Source organism: Pan troglodytes, chromosome 15, assembly GCF_028858775.2.
Source record: "Pan troglodytes isolate AG18354 chromosome 15, NHGRI_mPanTro3-v2.0_pri, whole genome shotgun sequence".
Lineage (NCBI taxonomy): Eukaryota > Metazoa > Chordata > Mammalia > Primates > Hominidae > Pan > Pan troglodytes.
In genome coordinates, this window is record NC_072413.2 from 61,228,441 (window position 1) to 61,247,860 (window position 19,420).

Below are 19,420 nucleotides of genomic sequence, written 5' to 3' on the forward strand. Positions count from 1 at the left end.
CTGTAATCCCAGCTACTTAGGAGGCTGAGGCAGAAGAATCGCTTGAACCTGAGAGGGAGTGGCTGCAGTGAGCCAAGATTTCACCATTGCACTCCAGCCTGGGCAACAAGTGAAACTCCGTCTCAAAAATAAATAATTAATTAATTAATTTAAAAAATTAAAAAGTTAAAAAAATCAACTGAGCCTCCTGTTTTACATTCCCCTCGAGTCCTGTTTTATATTTTCCTAGCAAGGGGTTATTTGTACAGTATCTGGCTCCCCTTCCAAACTACAAGCTCCCTGAAGGCAAGGATAATTCTGTTTTCTTCACCCATGGATGCCCTAGCACCCAGCTTTGCCCCTGGTCCATAGTAGATTCTCAATACATAATTATTAAGTGTAAAGAAAAGAAGTATGTTTTATTGTACCACTTCCTTAAACTGAAGGACATTGTAAGAAATGGCTTCTGAAGTATATAGCCATAGTTACTCAAGATCACGTTTAGAACCTTGTTCACTACATTATTGTAAGTCTTCTCTTTACAAAAACCCATAGAACAGAATTTTTCACAGTCTCAATTCTAGAAATAGTGTTTTTCCTGAGAGAGGAACACAAGCCTAAGCTTCAACAAGCTCTCTGCAGACAAACCCAAAGAGAAAGGGGAAGGTGCTGAGCAATGCACACCCAGTTACTGCTCCCAGATTTACCAATCAGATGATTCTCTCACTCCACTGGGGGCATTCCAGCCAAATATGTTGACCCTAAGTGATTTCCTTCACATGGAAATATTACGTCAAGGGAAAGGAGGTCCTCTCTCCCAAACATCATTGACTTAATAACATTTATTTAGTGAGTATTTTATAAGATAAAGTCTCTATTCATTTTCTACTGCTTCTGTAACAAATTACCACAACTTATTATCTTATAATTTTGGAGGTCAAAAGTCCAAAATGTCAGAGTGGGTCACGCCTGTAATCCCAGCACTTTGGGAGGCCAAGGCAGGCTGATCACTTGAGGCCAAGAGTTCAAAACCAGCCTGGTCATCATGGCAAAATCCCATCTCTACTAAAAATACAAAACTTAGCCGGACTTGGTGGTGCACGAGAATCACCCGAACCCAGGAGGCAGAGGTTGCAGTGAGCCGAGATCACGCCACTGTACTCCAGCCTGGGCAACAGAGAGAGACTCTGTCTCAAAAATAAATAAATAAATAGAGTCCAAAATGGGTTTCACTAGACTCAAATCAAGGAGCCAGCAGACCTGCATTCCTACAGGCTCCAGGGGAGAATTCATTCCTTGCCTTTCCCAGTGTCTAGAGGCTGCCTGGCTCACGAGCCCTTCCACAGCACCTCAACCTCTGCTTCTATTCTGACATCATCTTCTCTGACAGGTTCCGGAAATTAGGATGTGGGCATCTTTGGGGGACCATTATTCCACCTACAACAGTTAGGTCAAATAATTAGAGGTCTGTGGATAAGCCAAGGTATATATTTATGATGTGATTAAAACCATATCCAAGAACTGTCTACTAATTCAGTATCCGGTATCATCCATTCAGACCAGTTCATGAATTCAAACAGTTCAGCCCAAAGACATGATATAAAATACTTTTCATCCTGAAAAAGTAGCCCAGGGATATTTTCAAAATTTTGTTTTAACCCCAAGAAAAACATCCTTCCTAATCAATAGTCCTCTAGTGTGCAGCTGTGATGAAAGAAGATCTTGTTATTCCTCCTGCCTAGAATTTACTACTATCTTTGTTGTCCCCCAATCCCCCATACCCTCGACTCTCACTCCTAGCCATCTCCTAATCTTCTCCCTCACTCCTCCATGCCTTCCCAAAAAGGCAACAGCATCAGGAAAGGGACATGAAAATGGAATAAGAAATATCTCTTTTTTCTTTAAGAGATGGGGTATCATTATGTTGCCCAGGCTATTCACAAACTCCTAGCCTCAAGCAATCCTCCCACTTCGGCCTTCCCAGTAACTAGGACTACAGGCATGAGCCTCCACACCTGATAGAAGCATCTCTTAAGAATAGGAACATGAAGATGAGATCATTTCTAACAGACAAATTACAAAATTCTCTGTAACTATTTAGGTTGGGATTTGGCTGGATTTTTAGACAATTTTTCTAGCTTTCCTTCTAGCCCTGAATCTGTATAGAAATTGTTTATATCACTTGCCTATTCTTTCTTTTCTTATAAACTCTTAAAGATGAAGGCCTCTATCATTCTCAAGGTCATGCAAGGGGTCATTCAATAGATACATGTCTGTTATCGGTCCTGAGCCTAAGGCTGTCATTTGCACATGCCAACTCCTAGTTCCTCCATCTGCTAAAAGTACACTTCCCTGAATGCTCTGAAAGCATATAGGCTTTAGATAATTTTTTTTAGAGGCAGGGTCTTACTCTGTCACCCAGACTGCAGTGCAATGGTGCAATCATAGCTCACTATAACGTCAAACTCCTGGGTTAAAGAATCACCTGCCTCAGCTTCCCAAGTAGCTAATTTTTTTTTTTTTTAGAGATGGGGTTTCACTATGTTGCCCAGGCTGTCTCAAACTCCTGGCCTCAAGTGATCCTCCTGCCTTGGCCTCCCAAAGTGCTGGGATTGCAGGCATGAGATACTGTGCCTGGCCCCTAGATAAAATTTGAAATCATTTGCTTAGTTATTTTCTTGTATTCATCTAGGCCACTTCCCCCTCCTTACCTACCTCTGCTTTCCTCCAGCCATTTCTATTTTTAGGCAGATTAGCACTTATTGATTTGTAAGGCTACTCCCTTCTTACTGTTTCTAAGATCATATGACAAAAACAACTAGTTACAAATGCCATGGTCAAAGAGCAGAAGATCTGATCCTTGCAGCACAGTCTAACAGAGAACATTTTTTGCTGACTGGTAGAGGGTCAACCAATGTGATAGTTAAAAACACACACACACTGCTTGAGTTTGTCTCAGGAGGTATGGCTAATATCCATTTATTTTCACTAATTCTTAAGTCTGGAACGTAACTAGCAGGTATGTTCTGTTTTTTTCTCTGTCTCTTCGCTGGGAGTCAGATTTGGAAGCAGAGTCACTGCAGCTCTAGAACTGTCCCCGACAGTGTTCCCAGGCAGCACAGTGGTTGGAGTGATGGTAGAGCCAGCCGCTTGCAGAGGTGGGGGTCAAGGTCTTGAGCTGATCCCCCAGGACCTGAAATTGACAACTGCAATGGCTGCCTTATGTCACACAGGACTGGATCAGCATTGTCTCGGCTGTCAGTGCTGGGAACTGGCCAAACACTCCATCACTGTCTATCTTGGAGTGAGCCCAAGCCATGGGCTCAATAGCCTTCCTTATTTTCTAGAATTGATCAGTTTCAATTCAACAACTGCATCTCCTGACATGCACACCAGAAAGTATCACCATGGCCTTCTGCTATGATTTCCTGGGTGCTGGGAAAGCTACAAGACTCCACAACTCCCTTCCAGTCCACCAGATGCTCCTGAGATCCCTAGCAGAGCTTTATCCGTTTGATGTGATCCCCTGAGAAATGTATACGCTCCTGGGGGAGGGGGGCATTTAAGCCATCCATTCATTCAGCAAACCTCGTTGATTGAATACTCATTACTTGCAAGGCACTGTGCTGGGCCTTAGAGGCTTCTCTTTGCCTGTAAGGAGTTCACAGTCCAGTCAGCTATTAAGCATTTGTAATAGCTCATTGTGTGGGGGAAAAAAGAAAATTGGATAGATTTTAGTCAAGGAGAAGAGAAAAGCAGGATACCAATTTCCAAGGCTAGGGAGGAGAAAGCAGGGAAAGCGGAGCTCACCCAGAGAAGATAAACGTGTGCAACTTCCCCAGCTGCTCCTAAAGCCATGCCCACACAGGCTGCCATGGTAGACAGATGGACAGATGGACAGAGAGCAACAGTGGGTACTTCCACAGGTCCAGAAGCACATCTTTAAAATTATGTCAGAGAACTTCAAAAGGACTCTTGAAGTCCCCATATAGAAGAAAGCACGTTGGGTTTTTATAGCGATCCAAGCTGCTGGGTACAATCTACTGAAATATTGGACTGAACAACAGAAAAGCAGCTCTTTTCGCAGCCTCCTTGGCCCCCATCGCTCACTTCCCTCCCTTTACTCATGCTCTCAAATGTTGAGGCCATGATCCCCTTAATAATGACCCAGGGGAGCAAGAGAAAATTTTCCAAGACCTAAGGTTACTTTGTTATAATTTCATCTCTTTCATCTCTTTTTGGCCACAGTCCCTTCTAAGCCTCAAATACCCACCTGAGGTAACCATCAGCCCTCTTGGGAGGTTCTTCCCACAGCAGGTCCTGCAGCTCTCTGCAGGAATTCATCTGGGACCATGCCCCCACCCTCTTAAGGTCTGGTGACTAGTGATGGGGCAAGGATGAGCACTCCAGCTGCTGTCCTGACCCAGTTGCCTCTCTGCATTTCCCTTGTGGAATACACTGCTCCCTTTATATGTAACTGTCAACCACTTTAGGGGCTCAGAGAAGCTACATTTAAGGGAAGGATGAGAGCCTTGTCTCTTGAAGTGGGGTCTGCGGACCAGTAGCAAGGGCACTACCTAGAAGCTTATTAGAAAAATAGATTCTCAGGACCCACCAGACCATCCGAAATAGAACCTTCACATTAACAAAAACCACCACCACCACCCAGCCCCACCTCCCCCCAGCCTTACCCTCCCCCACTCCATGCTCCTGATTCAAATGCACTTGTGATGGCAGCAGGAGGAGAAAACAGCTCCAGCCCTGCTTGCTGCCCTGTCTCACACTCAACTGAAGGGCCACCAATCCAGGTGTGAGCTTTCCTATCTCTGTTTTGGAGCCACACATTTCTTGCAGCCTTAAGAAGAGGCTCTGGCCTTGACTTCACCAAGAATGCCAACTCTACCATGAACAGAAGGATATTCTGTGTCACTGCGGCATTTGCAAATCATTATGGCAACTTTATCCTATTTTTTTTACCTTTTTTAAGAGACAGGGTCTCACTCTGTTGCCCAGGCTGGAGTGCATGGAGTGCAGTGGCCCAGTAGTAGCTCACTGCAGTCTCCAACTCCTGGGCTCAAGCAATACTCCTGCCTTAGCCTCCCAAGTCGCTAAGAGTACAGGTGCGTGCCACCTGGCTAACTGTTTTGTGTTTTTTTTTTGGTTTTTTTTTTTGGTGTTTTTTTTTTTGATAGAGACGAGGTCTTGCTAGTTGCCCAGGCTCTTCTTGAATTCCTGGGCTCAAGAAGCGATCCTCCTGCTTTGGCCTTCTGAAGCACCAGGATTACAGGTGTGAGCTACCATGCCTGGCCATGTGTTTATCCTTTATTCCTCAACCACATGCTTCCATAGCTCATCCCTGTGTCACTTACTCCCTGCACTATATGCCAACTGGGGGCCGGCATCAGATCTCTGTGACTAAAAATATTCTTTTATTTATTATCCATCTGTTGAATCCCTATAGTGGGCCAAATACTCTGCTAGACATTTGTCCTTTAAGCAAGAGCTTGTGGATCAGAGTGCACAGTCCCACTGTGTAGCTCTCATTAGAAATTTGTGATTGGAGGGGAGGGAGAGGCGCAAGCTTCACAAGATAGGGATGCCAGAGCAACAGCAAAGGTAGTCAGTATGCTACTGCAGCTCACCCCAATCATACTCACACGTGGCTCTTCTGTAACATCCTTTGTCTCTTGGCCAGTCCCTTCTTGGAGGGCAGGGCTCAGTAATGTACCAGTCCCCCCAGGAAAGAATAGGCTGGACCGAAGTGACAAGAGTCTCGGCTGGGTGCAGTAGCTCATGCCTGTAATCCTAACACTTTGGCAGGCCGAGGCAGGCAGATCACGAGGTCGGGAGTTTAAGACTAGCCTGGCCAACATGGTGAAACCCTGTCTCTACTAAAAATACCAAAAAATGGCCAGGCGCGGTGGCTCACGCCTGTAGTCCCAAAACTTTGGGAGGTCGAGGCAGGCGGGTCATGAGGTCAGAAGTTTGAGGCCAGCCTGACCAACATGGTGAAACTCTGTCTCTACTAACAATACAAAAATTAGCCAGGCATGGTGGCATGCACCTGTAGTCCCAGCTACTCAGGAGTCTGAGGCAGGAGAATCACTTGAACCCGGGAGGTGGAAGTTGCAGTGAGCCAAGATTGCACCACTGCACTCCAGCCTGGGTGATAGAGCGTGACTCTGTCCCAAAAAAAAAGAAAAAATTAGCCAGGCATGGTGGCACATGCCTGTAGTCCCAGCTACTAAGGGGGCTGAGGCAGGAGAATTGTTTAAAACCAGGAGCTGGAGGTTGCAGTGAGACGAAATCGCACCACTGTACTCCAGCCTGGGTGACACAGTGAGACTGTCTCCAAAAAAAAAAAAAAAAAAAAAAAAAAGAGTCTCTTTACCAGCTCACCCCGACCCAGTCCCCAGCATCCCTGACCCCTATCCACTCAAGAGCCAAGCCCAGCTCAGGCTGAGTTGCCCTTCCAGGCAGAGCCAGCTTAGACAAGAAGTTTAACAATCCTCCAGAATTCATTTGGGTTTTCCCAGATGAAGGGTCGTAGGTCAAGACTGATGGAAGCAGAGAGAGGCCACAGGTCAGAAAGTTATCTGAGCAACGAGGTCAGGTTAGGGCAACAATGAAGATACCGTGGAAGCTGTGAGCCAGGCCCGAACAGCCTAGGAAACCAGACTGAACCAGCCCCTTCTTCTCAGGAGGTGCTTTCAAAGATGGATTCAGGTTACAGTAGCCCACGGCTCCCTACATCCTCCTTCCTTCCTCACCATATTCCTTCCCCACCCACCCCATCCTTCTCCCCTGCAAATATGACTTTTTTCCCCTCCTCTGATTTTTTTTTTTCACAAGGCTGTCATTTCTCTGCAGTTACTGGCAAAGCCACTGAATATCACCCCTCCCCAGCCTTTCTCCCGTGCCAGGTCCTGAATACCTTGCTCCACGAGGACAGAGGAGGGGAGGTGATTTCACATCCCTCCATCCAGGGGTAGTCTCAACCCCTCATCCACAGGGCTCCCTGGCACAACCTCATTTTGCCTCTAACCCATTAGTGACTGACTCCAAGAGGGCTATCATCTGGCTCACACCTGTAATCCCAGCACTTTGCGAGGTCGAGGCGGGTGGATCACCTGAGGTCAGGAGTTCGAGACCAGCCTAGCCAACATGGTGAAACTCCATCTCTACTAAAAATACCAAAAATAAGCCAGGCTCAGTGGCGGGCGCCTGTCATCCCAGCTACTCAGGAGTCTGAGACAGGAGAATCGCTTGAACCCGGGAGGTGGAGGTTGCAGTGAGCCAAGATCACGCCATTGCGCTCCAGCCTGGGCGACAAGAGTGAAACTCTGTCCCAAAAAAAAAAGGGCTATCATCTTATTTCTAATTCCCTTTCCTATCCTGGAGCCTTTAACCTTCTGGTCTAATAGAGATTGCAGTTTCAGCCACCCATGCTAGCCTTGACAGTGTCATACTTTACACAGCTGAGCATCTACAGGTTCTAAGAGAAAGATATGAGGTTAGTATAATAAGAGAGTTTAGCAAATAACCCCTTGAACTGTTTAAAATATATATATATATATAGTATTATAAATGTTCTATGTTGGGACTACAAGAAAAAGTATTAAATTATAAAAGTTTATCATCATTCCCCTCCTATTTTCCCCTCCTTTGACTGAGGAGAGAAAGCACCCTTGGCCACCCAGCTTCCCTCTCCCCAACAGCCCAAAGGAGAGTATGAGGGTACCAGCCATGCCTTGGGCTTTCCTGAGCTGCCAGAAAGGAGACTAAACCCTTTACACAGGCATGCTGCTAAAGAGGGTAGAAGCAAAGCTTCAAGGCTGTGGCAGGCCATGAAAAGTACTGAGAAGAAGGTGGTTTTAAGAAGCAGTGCTATGGTTCAGGATTTGAATCCACTCTGGTGTCTTTATCTTTCAGGTGAGATCAGAATGGTTCACAAGTATTTTTGGCTGCAGGTACTGTGTGTTTCCTTGTATGTGAAGCCACCATGAGAATGTACCACATGGTTCCCATTTATATTTGAGTTGCATTTTTTAAATGCTTTGTTTTGTTTTGAGATGGAGTCTCACTCTGTCGCCCAGGCTGGAGTGCGGTGGCATGATCTTGGCTCGCAGCAACCTCCGCCTCCCAGGTTCAAGCAATTCTCTTGCCTCAGCCTCCTAAGTGGCTGGAATTACAGGTGCGTGCCACCATGCCTGGCTAATTTTTGTATTTCTAGTAGAGACAGGATTTTGCCATGTTGGCCAGGCTGGTCTCAAACTCCTGACCTCATGATCCACCCTCCTCGGCCTTAAATGCTTTTAAATGCAAGAAATTCTAGTGAATTAATTGTACCTTACCTAAAACTGGGCAGAAACACATCAGCAAAGCCAAGAATAACAATTCGAATCCTCAGATTGCTAATCCAGTGAACCTACTGACCCCAGGAGCCAAATACTGCACAAGGCATCTTTCTATCTTTCAGTGACGACGCATAACATAGGTTCTGAAAGGAGTCAACATTAAGTGCATCCTTTCACCAACTTTGAAACTGTCCTTAAGAGGAGTAGCTAGCCATGCACTTTATGTTGCTGATAAGCATCCCGAAAATTATATTTTTATTTGTAGGTGCTTTGAAGGAAAACAATTAGGAAAAATATGTGAACAAGGACAGAGAAGTGGTAGACTTCTTACCTTATACAAATTCTGAGAACATACTTAATAATAAAGGTAACGGTGAAAGATGGTCTTGCATATACTTATTGCAGAAAGGATCCAACCACTGTTTTATCTCAAATTTTCATATATATAATCCTCCCCAATCATAATTAACCATCAAATGTGAATCAGCAGACATGAATATTTCTTGACATATATTAAGAAATAAAAAATAAGGTTACGTTATTTTTATTTGAAAAGAACCTATGTTTCATCACCTAAAAAGAACCCATATTCTGGCTGGCGATATTAGAAAAAGATAAACGAAATAAATAAAGGAAAAAACCACAAATACATAAGATTCTAGGACTGAATAACAAAGAGACAGGCAAGTAAATATAATCTTAGGATGACAACCATGCACCAAAGTAGAAAACAGAGAAAAACAGCTTAATGATCTCCAAATTACATTGTAATCATCTGGAAAATAAGTTATTGAGAGCAGAAACACACACTAAATATTCACTTGGCTAGTTTATCTCACTATACCTAGACATTGTCAGTAAAGGGCTATATTTAGAACCTAATTTACTATGTTGTCTTTATAGCTCATATATTTCTTTCAGTTTACAACTAATACATTTTGGCAAATTCCCACGTTCTCAAATGCACAATATTTTCTCGGTACCTTTGGAAAGCAAGTATAGGTAGAGCATTAGTGGTTCATCATAGTTTTCTGAAAAAGATGAGTTGCTCTGCAATACACAGTTTATAAACCTCCACTGCAGCAGACCTATTTATCACACGTTCTACTCGTAAAATTATAAGCTTGGTCCTACAGCCTAAAATAAATCTGGATAAGCCTAAGACGAAAGCTTCTGAGAGTCCATCTAGGAGAAATGATAGAATTTAAGTGATGGGAGGTAAGTTAAATGACATTTAATCCAATCTGTATATACATCAACAACAGCACAATAACCATGATTGCTGAGCATCCAAATACTAGTTTTTCTAACTGTTTTACATGTTCATGATAGCAAAGAATGGAAAAAATAAAGTGTTTTCTGTGGTTATTTTACATATACATGTAGAACTTTATCTCCCACTATCTGCACATTATATCCTGAATATGTTACCACATTCCCCATTATTTTTTAAAAGGTTCCATCTTAAGGCTGCTCCGTAACTGCTGAGGACCAATCCCTGATTGTTGAGTGTGTAAAGGGTTTCCAACTGTTAGCTACTATAAACACTTTGATGACGAATAGACTTACATATACACATTGTTGTACACATGTACAGGTTTTTTTTTTACCATAATTACCAAATGCCCTCTTGATATAAATGCCTGATAGTACTTATATCAACACTACATTAGCTTTTATTCTGTCATGGGGGATACACTGCAGAAATAAGACTGCCGAGTCAAATGTGAAAAAGATGTTTCCTGTTTAGGCTTTGATCTATATTGCCAAATGGCTTTCCAAAAAAATTAATCCATAAATTTGCATTTTCTCCAGCAGTGTGAAGTGTCCACATTCACCAGCACTGGGTATTTCTTCTCTTCGTCATTGCCAATTTGAATGACCCAAGGTTGTATCTCTCTTTAATTTAAATTGTTTTCACTCCAATGTTAATTTGCCCTTTATATTTATTTCTTTGTAAATTGTCTATATTCTTTCTTTTTTTCTTTTGGGTTAATCCTTATTGATTAGAAAACCTGTTTATGTATCAAAGATATAATCTTCTTTGACCCTCATATATTGTAACCATTTTTCCCAGTATATTTACCTTTCTTTTTGATAACATCAAAAGTTATCTTTTCTATAGGACAGTAATCAGTTTTCTATTGAACCTAACCACCTATGCTAACATTGCCTTTTTCCTTTTTTTTCCTTTTTTTTGAGACAGAGTCTTACTCTGTTACCCAAGCTCTGGAGTGAAGTGCCAAAAACATGGCTCACTGCAACCTTGATCTCCTGGGATCAAGCCATCCTCCCACCTCAGCCTCCCAAGTAGCTGGGGCTACTTGATGCACACCACCATGCCCAGCTAATTTTTTTTTTTTTTTTTATGTTTTGTAGAGATGGGGTCTCACTTTGTTTCCCAGGCTGGTCTCAAACTCCTGAGCTTAAGCAATCCTCCTGCCTCAGCCTCCCAAAGTGCTGCAATCACAGGCATGAGCCACCGCACTTAGCCTAACATTGCTTTTTAAATATTATAAATGCCTAGTTCTTCAAAATGCTCTTTGAACAAGATTTACCATCTTACCGGTTCACTCACCAATGAGTTAATAAATCTTTGACGTGCTCATCCTATATTCGCATGAAAGCTGTGTTTTTAACTTTCCTAAAATTATATTTCTTGCTATATCCAGAATCTAGTGTTTCTTCCTCCAACAAAGCAGCTTTGTGGTACTACATACACCACAGTCAGGTGTGCCTCATTCTAACTAGCAAACACAGTACACTAGACATAATAATGCAGATAGCTGGTTATGTGCTAGCAACTGAACGGCACTTGGAGGCGTCCCTATAACTGACCTGACATTTCCAACATTTCTCTTGAAAGCCATCTTATAGTCATCATATTGACTTCAAAAGACCACTCTTGGCAGCTGAGACAGCCAACCCAATGAGGAAGGGGCTTTGATGGTTTACAGGGCATGAACGACACTTCCTCATCCAGATTTGCAGAACACACACTGTTTTGTGAGATAACTGAAATGCTGAGGGAAGTAGACGTAAGTTCTACCTGAGCTATTTTCTCTCTGGGTGGAACTCAAGACAGCAAGACCAGGACTTAGACTTCATTAGCATCTCATACCAAGTCACAAAATTAACCACTCCAATTCACTCAAAGAAGAAAGACAAGAGAGTAAAGAGTTTAATGGATTTGGGGGAAAGGACCTTCATTTTACATACTTAACAGGTCACTGACAACTTTTCACACTTTATTGAGAGAACCCTCTGAGCCATTAGCAGGTCATTTGACCTACTCTCTTTAAAACCTCTCTAAGCTCAGAAAGCAACACTAATAGCTCCAGCAATAGAAGGTGATCTGAGATTTTAGTCTGACCACTGTCTGCCAGGCAGCTTTGCTGGCTAGAGGCACTTCCCAGCAGTTCCAATCTTGCCAGGAGCTTCAAGCTGCCCCTCCGTACATTTTGGAGAACTTTATTCTGCCCCTGGGGCTGTATATCTGCACTGTGTACTCAGCATCTATTATGTATGCCAGGAACTGGCTGTGTACTCTGGGGTATACTGGGCATGGAGACTCTGCCCTCAAGGATCTTCCTGTCCAGTGGGGAATATCAGACAGATCTAAATACCTATTATAGGGTAGAAAATGACTAGTAATTCACAAATATTAAGATCACACCATGTGCCAGTTAATGTGCACTGAGTATTCAGTGGAGAGCAAGACAGGCTAGTCCTTGTCCTTAGAATGGGTTCAATAAGCATTTGCTGAAAGAGTAAAAATAACAGTCGTTTAGTACCCACCATAGGTCAGACTATGTTCCAGGCATTTTCTCATTTAATTTCCTTCTCACAAGTACTTTCTTTGGTAGGTGATGTTATCCCCCATTTTTAATAGATAAGGAAAGAGGGGCTCAGAGATGGTAGGTGACTTTCTCAAGGTCATTACAGTGATGAATAGCAATGATAGGATTCAAATACAGAACTATCTGACTTGAAAGATCCTGCTCTTTGAACCTCACTATGTTTACCATTAGCATTTTATGACAATAGCTTCCTTCTGTGCAGGTGTGACTGACTGATTTCCAAATTGAGAAGCCTCATAGGACACAGGTTGGCAAGCAATAAGGCATCCACTGCTAGTCCAAGATAAGGACTCACGAAGCCATGACCCGTATAACCCTCAATGTTTGATTGACATTTGATCTATCTCTGGCTGTCCCTTGACATCCTCTGGCATAAACTGTGTGATCTACTTATCTTCCTTCTGATAGAACGAGAGAATAAAAGGGCCGAGAAGAGGAAATGAAAAGTGAAGGGCACAAGCTCTGCCCCCTCTTTTTAGGATTCCTCCAGCAGTACTGGCCCCACACACAGACAGACTAGACAGCCACTACACAGCAAAGCTGAACATCCAACATGGCTTCCACACCCATAATGGCATCCTCCCTTCCCCCAACATTTTGCCTTAACTCAAGGAAATTATTTTAAGTCCTTCTCTTTTACTCATTTTGAGGAAAAGAATAATTCAGGACTTCAAAGCTTAACAAAGCCATCAGAATGAAGCCTCAGTTAGTGAGCCAGGGCAGCTCCACCCTGTGTGCCTACCTTCTTGGCATCATCTTCCCCAGTGCACCCTGGGCAGCTCAGGACAGCTGTTCCTCCCCCAGTGCACCCTGGGTAGCTCTTGGCCATCCTCAGGAACTCAGCTCAGACACCTCCTCCTCCAGAAAGCCTTTTCTTTTTTTTTTTAATTTCAACTTTTATTTTAGATTCAGGGAGTACATCTGTAGGTTTGTTCCATGGGTATCGTGAATGACACTGAGGTTTGGGGTGTGATAGTACTGATCACCTGAGTACTATGCTTACTACATACCCAGGTAGTAAGCATAGTACCCAATAGTTAGTTTTTCAACCCATCCTTCCCTTTCTCCCTCCCCACTCTAGTAGTCCCCACTGTCTATTGTTGCCATCTTTGTGTCCATGAGTACCCAATGTTCAGTTCCCACTTATGAGAACATGCAGTATTTGGTTTTCTGTTTCTGCATTAATTAGCTTATGATAATGGCCTCCAGCTGCATCCATGTTGCTACAAAGAACATGATTTTATCTTTTTATGGCTACATAGTATTCCATGAGGTATATGCACAAGGCTTTCTTTATCCAATCCATCCTGGATGGACACCTGGATTGATTTCATGTATTTGCTATTGTGAATAGTGCTACAATGGACATACAAGTGCATATGTCTTTTTGGGAGAACAGTTTTTTGGTCTTTGGTTTTTTTGGATATATACCCAGTAATGGGATTGCTAGGTCAAATGGTAGTTTTAAGTTCTTTGAGAAATATCCAAACTGCTTTCCATGATGGCTGAACTAATTTACATTTCCACTAATAGTGTATAAGGTTTCCCTTTTCTCCACAGTCTGACCAGCATCAGTTGTTTTTTGACTTTTCAATAATAGCCATTCTGACTGGTGTGAGATGGTATTTTACTATAGTTTTGATTTGCATTTCTCTGGTGATTAGTGATGTGGAACATTTTTTCATAAACATGTTGGCCACTTGTATGTCTTCTTTTGAGAAGTATCTGTTCATGTCTTTATTAAAAAGTTTTTTGGTTTTTGCTTCTTGAATTAAGTTCCTTATAGATTCTGAATATTATACCTCTGTCGGATGTGTGGTTTGTGAATATTTGCTCCCATTCTATAGGTTGTCTGATTACTCTGTTGATAGTTTGTTTTGTTTTGTTTTGTTTTTGTTTTGCTGTGCAGAAGATCTGGAGTTTAATTAGGTTCCACTTGTCCATTTTTGTTTTGGTTGCAATTGCTTTTGAGGACCTAGTCATAATATCTTTCTCAAGGCCAATGTTCAAAATGGTGTTTCCTAGGTTTTATTCTAGAATTCTGATAGTTTGAGGTCTTATATTTAAATCTTTAATTCATCTTAACTTTAGTATATGGTGAAAGGTAAGGGTCCAGTTTCATTCTTCTGCATATGGCTAGCCAGCTATCCCAGCACCATTTATTGAGTAGAGTGTCTTTTCTCTATCTCTTATTTTTGTAAACTTTATCAAACATCAGATGGCTGTGGATGTGCAGTTTTATTTCTGGGTTCTCTATTTTGTTCCACTGGTCTATGTGTCTGTTTTTGTACCAGTACCACACTGTTTTGTTTACTGTAGCCATGTAGTGTAGTTTGAAGTAGGGTAATGTAATACCTTTGGCTTTGTTCTTTTTGCTTAGAATTGCTTTAGCTATTCAGGTTCTTTTTTGATTCCACATGAAATTTAGAATAGTATTTTCTAATTCTGTAAAAATGACATTGGTAGTATCAATGATAAAAAGTCAAACTTTGTAAAATATTTGAAGAGATTTATTCTGAGCCAAATGTAAAAACCATGACCCATGACACAGCCCCAGGAGGTCCTGAGAACATGTCCCCAAGATGGTTGGTTACAGCTTGATTTTATGCATTTTAGGGGGGGACAGAAGTTACAGAGACATAAATCAGTACATGTAAGGTGTACGTTGGTTAGGCCTGGAAAGGCCAAGGGCTTCCAAGTCATAGGTGGATTTAAACATTTCCTGATTGGCAATTGGTTGGAAGGGTTAAGCTCTGTCTGAAAAGTTGAAGTCAACAGAAATAAATGTTTCTAGTTAAGATAAGGGGAGTTGCAGAAACCAAGGTTCTGCAACCTATCTATATAATATATAGGTAGATAGTTATATAGATGAAGCCTCTGGGTAGCAGGCTTCAGAGAGAACAAACGGTAAGCGTCTCTTATCAGACCCTAAAAGTGCCAGACTCTTAGTTAAATCTCTCCTGGATCAGGAAAAGACATGGAAAGGAAAAGGAATTTTCTATGGATTGTAGACAAGAGACAGTTTTTCAAGGCCATTTCAAAATATCTCAAAGATATTTTAGGGGAAAATACTTTGGTTTCTTTCAAGGCTTGTCCTCTTTCATGTGATGCTATACTAGAGTCAGGTTGCAATTTGGTATCTTATTACTACAGAGTCTGTTTTGTCAGTCACAAGACCTCTGTTTTCATGTTAATGCTGGTCAGCTGTGCCTAAATTCCAAAGGGAGGAGAGTATGATGAGGCATGTCCCACCCAGCCCCCCTTCCCATCATAGCCTGAACTAGTTTTTCAGGTTTACTTTGGAATGCCCTTAACCAAGAGGAGGGTTCCATTCAGTCAGTTGGGGTGCTTAGAATTTTGTTTTTGGTTTACAGTAGTTTGATAGGAAGGCTGTTGAATCTGTATTGCTTTGGGCAGTATGGCCATTCTAACAGTGTTGATTCTTCCAATCCATGAGCATGGAATGTTTTTCCATTTGTTTGTATTATCTATAATTTCTTCCAGCAGTGTTTTATAGTTCTCCTTGTCGAGACGTAGGTATTTTATTTTTGTGTGGCTATTGTAAATGGGATTGTGTTCTTGATTTGTCTCTCAGCCTGAATGTTACTGGTGTATAGAAATACTACTGATTTTTGCACATTGATTTTTGTATCCTGAACCTTTACTGAAGTCATTTATCAATTCTATGAGCCTTTTGGCAGAGTCTTTATGGTTTTCTAGGTATAGAATCATATTGTCAGCAAAGAAGGATAGTTTGACTTCCTCTTTTCATATTTTGCTCAGAAAGCCTTTTCTGATCCAGCTCCACAGTGTGTGTGTGCAGACATATGCACAGCCAGCAGTGCCCCTGCCGCAGGCCCCCACACCCCTCACACTTCCCCTGACACAGCTCATGCCACACTGCACAGTGCCCATGCTTTGCCAGGAAACCGCTTGTCTCCATGCTCCATGGCAGGAAGAATTGAATCTGGTCTTTCTGCTCCTACCATTGAGTTCAGTCCACGAACCCGGTAGACTCTTGAAGAAGGAAAGAACAGAGGAAACAGAAAGCTTTGTCCAGACGCTCTGCCCACCACCTCACCTTCCTGTGCTCACTTCAGGCCTGGTGAAATTCCCAGGGATCAAAGCTGCCATAGGAGAAAAGGGTGAGGCCCGAGGGAAAACAGACTGGAGAGAATGACTGAGAAAGCAAGGACTATCTGAACAGGCACTCCAGGGCTCCCATAACATAGGTCAGAGCCATTGCTTAGGAATATTTGCAGTGCCCAGTGGGGCAGTGAGGATGACTCGACTTCTAGGAATCACTCCACAGATGGCCCCGGGCCTGCATGTCATGAGACAATCTAAGGGGTCTCTGGAACAGCTGCCCCTGACCTGCATGTACCGGGCTCACTTGAGGTTCCATGCTGTGATAGCTGGATGTCTCCCTTCATGCCTAATCCATGACAAGTTAGTGAACTGGTCACTGAAGAAACCATTTAGGCAGATTTTAGAAACCTCTGACTGGGCTCTCTTCTACCATTGTGCATGAAGAGGAAAAATTAAACAGGACAAGAGCTCTGGGCCACACAGCCTCACCTCCATTCCTATTGCTAGCCTGACTTGTGAAAGGAAGTGAAAACATTTAAATGCCCTTCTTCTGTCAGCATGGTAACTGGGGTGGATGGAGCTGGGTTTACCATTTTAAAATACACATTTAACAGCTCATCTGAGTGGCTGCAGCCATGTTATCAAGCTGAACACATGTTGATCTGAGTAGATTAGAAAAATAGTTCCCAGTGTCTGGGGACGTAGAGCTTTTAAACAAGTGCTTTGCTTTTCAAAGAATGAGCCATTAAGAAGTTCCTTGTATACATGTAGCCCATGAACCTGAAAAGAAATAAAAGTAAAATCAATACCGAATCAGCAACTCTAAGCAGCAGGCTAGAGAATTTGGCTGTTAGAGATATGGTTACAAAAGATTGCTATTCAGTTTATCTTTCATTTCCTGCACAGCTAATGATAGGAGGAATCAAAAATCATCTTCACACTGAATTTGCACATTTTGACAAGAGAAAAAACTCACACTTTTCTTCATATTTTATTTCCTTTTTCCAAAAAGCGATTCAATTTTTTTTTGGAAATTTAAATTTGCTCTTTCCTTTCACGAAAAGAATTCTATTACTCCTGCATTCAATCTGTTCAATCTCAGTTTAGTTTCAAGTTGAGACTTTCATTTCCAGACATGTACAGAGTGTTTGCTGTCCCTGTTTTCCTTCTCATTTTCAGGGCACAATTCCTTGGCAAAGTAGTAAGCTACTGAGTTAAGTCAAACTCACTACTTTTCACCCTCTAAGCGCCCTTCATGTATGTGAGACTGAACCCATACAACGTCTTCTGCAACTAAAGTTCAAAATCATAATGAATCAATTGTGCAAAAGCACTGGAATATCTAATTTTAAAAAACTTTTCAAAATGAACGCTAAGCCCTTCTCATTTAACTATTTGCCTTGCTTTATAGGCTATAAAAGTATATATTAATAGGTGTGATAATATTCTTTGTTTTTAGGGTTTTATAAATATTTCAAAGACAAATACAAGCAGAGAGATTTCTAATAGACAAGCTACTTACACAATTCTGTGCCCTGAAAGGTGTCTCAAACCAAAGAAAAGAAGGCAATAATCTAATGAAAAAGGGGCCCAGCATTCTTTTTCATCAGAAGCTTGGTGTTCTAGAGCCGAATAAGGATCAGTGGGTAGCCCACAGAGTGTCCTGGTGGCACCAATAATATTCATCTCTGTTGAGAAATTTGGACTTGGCTCAGACCATCTGCCATCACTGCAGCCCAAGGTTACCTTTCATTTGGAAATTATGCTGTCAACTTGGTTTGGAATGTACACGAGCGAGGCATATGCTTCTTCTTGCTGCCCAAGGAGATGCTGGCATGGAAACAATGTGAAGGCTCCTGATTGAAGCTTGTGTTTATGGACTCTCCTCTTCTTTTCTCTTCTCCCCTAGTTACTGTGACTGTGGGAGGCAAGCAACACTTGCTCGGACTGTATGACACCGCGGGACAGGTACATTTTTATTATCTTGATTCATTGGAGAGCGGTGGTGTAGGGGAGAAAAAGATCCATTTGCTTAGGCAGATGGGACTCATAGCACAGATATTACCCATTCTGATCATTTGTGGCCAATTTATTGTCTGCCTAAATGACAACCAAAAGCACATTCTCAATATTTTAAAAACTACAAAAATCTAAATTGTTACATCATTCAAGGCATTGATAGGTAAATAATGATTCTTTTGACTGATGACCATCAAAAACCAGAATAACAGATTTGTGACCACGAGTTTCAATTTCTTTCTGTGGAAACCTATTCCAGATTCAGGATTCATAGGTCAATTTCATAAATTTTAGTTCCACCCATTTTTTTTCAGGTTATTTCTTTGCCCACACTTTATTTGAATTACCTAATGAACTGTGAAAAGGCCCAAAAAGAGATTGGTGGGGGTGAGGGGAGGAGAGAGGGAGAAGATGGATTAAGTGTTGGAAGGAAGAAAAGCCAGGATCCTAGATGTTTTCCAAAAGTGAGAGTCAACCCTGAATAACTGGGGGTTGACTCTAAATTCCCTAAGATTCTTGAAATATTCTCACTTTGTCAGGACTGTTTCTTCAAGTTGGAGAAACTGGCCCACCAATAACACAAGACAACGGGCTAAAACCCTCAACAATTAATCAGCTGGCACATGCTCTTTTTGGGTGAAAATGGCACTTAATCTGTCTTTCCCAGCATCCCACACATCGCTACGAAGTTTCTCATGTTCTAATGTTCTAATCCAGTTCACGGATTGGTGGAGGGGAAGTGGTTAAGCAACTGATGGCCGTAGCCCAATTTCTTGGATAGAGCTTTTGTTACCATATGTCTTGGGTCATCTATTTAGGTCAAAATCAGCGGGTTGTTCAGTCTGTCCAAATTCATACATCTTAAATTCTTTGGAGTGAACATTTTACCCTGCTATTTCTCAGTGTGAGTTTCCTGGGAATTGTTATTTGTAGCGATGCATTCGTCTAGGCCTTTTTTTTTTTTTTTCACAATTGTTTGGATATACATCGTCTTGCTCAACTTGAAAGTTCTTCACAAGAATATAAATAAATGGAATTCTCTTTGGGGATTTCTGTGAAAATTTGTAAGGACCACTGTGTAAATGTGTGTGGAACATCAAAGGCTGGTGTTGGCCA

The 19,420-nt window shown here is 42.1% G+C and overlaps 1 protein-coding gene across 4 annotated transcripts in view; it reads left to right on the plus strand.

The window, feature by feature from the left end:
• Nucleotides 1-19,420, plus strand: part of RHOJ (ras homolog family member J) — a 90,606-nt gene that overhangs the window by 46,565 nt on the left and 24,621 nt on the right. For all 4 annotated transcript variants that reach the window (XR_002939299.3, XM_009427914.5, XM_009427913.4 and 1 more), the window contains exon 2: nt 18,195-18,253. Coding sequence is in view for 3 of the 4 variants with exons in the window: in XM_009427914.5 (XP_009426189.1) it covers nt 18,195-18,253 (59 nt within the window). In the remaining variant the exon portion in view is untranslated. The remainder of the gene's footprint in view (nt 1-18,194; nt 18,254-19,420) is intronic.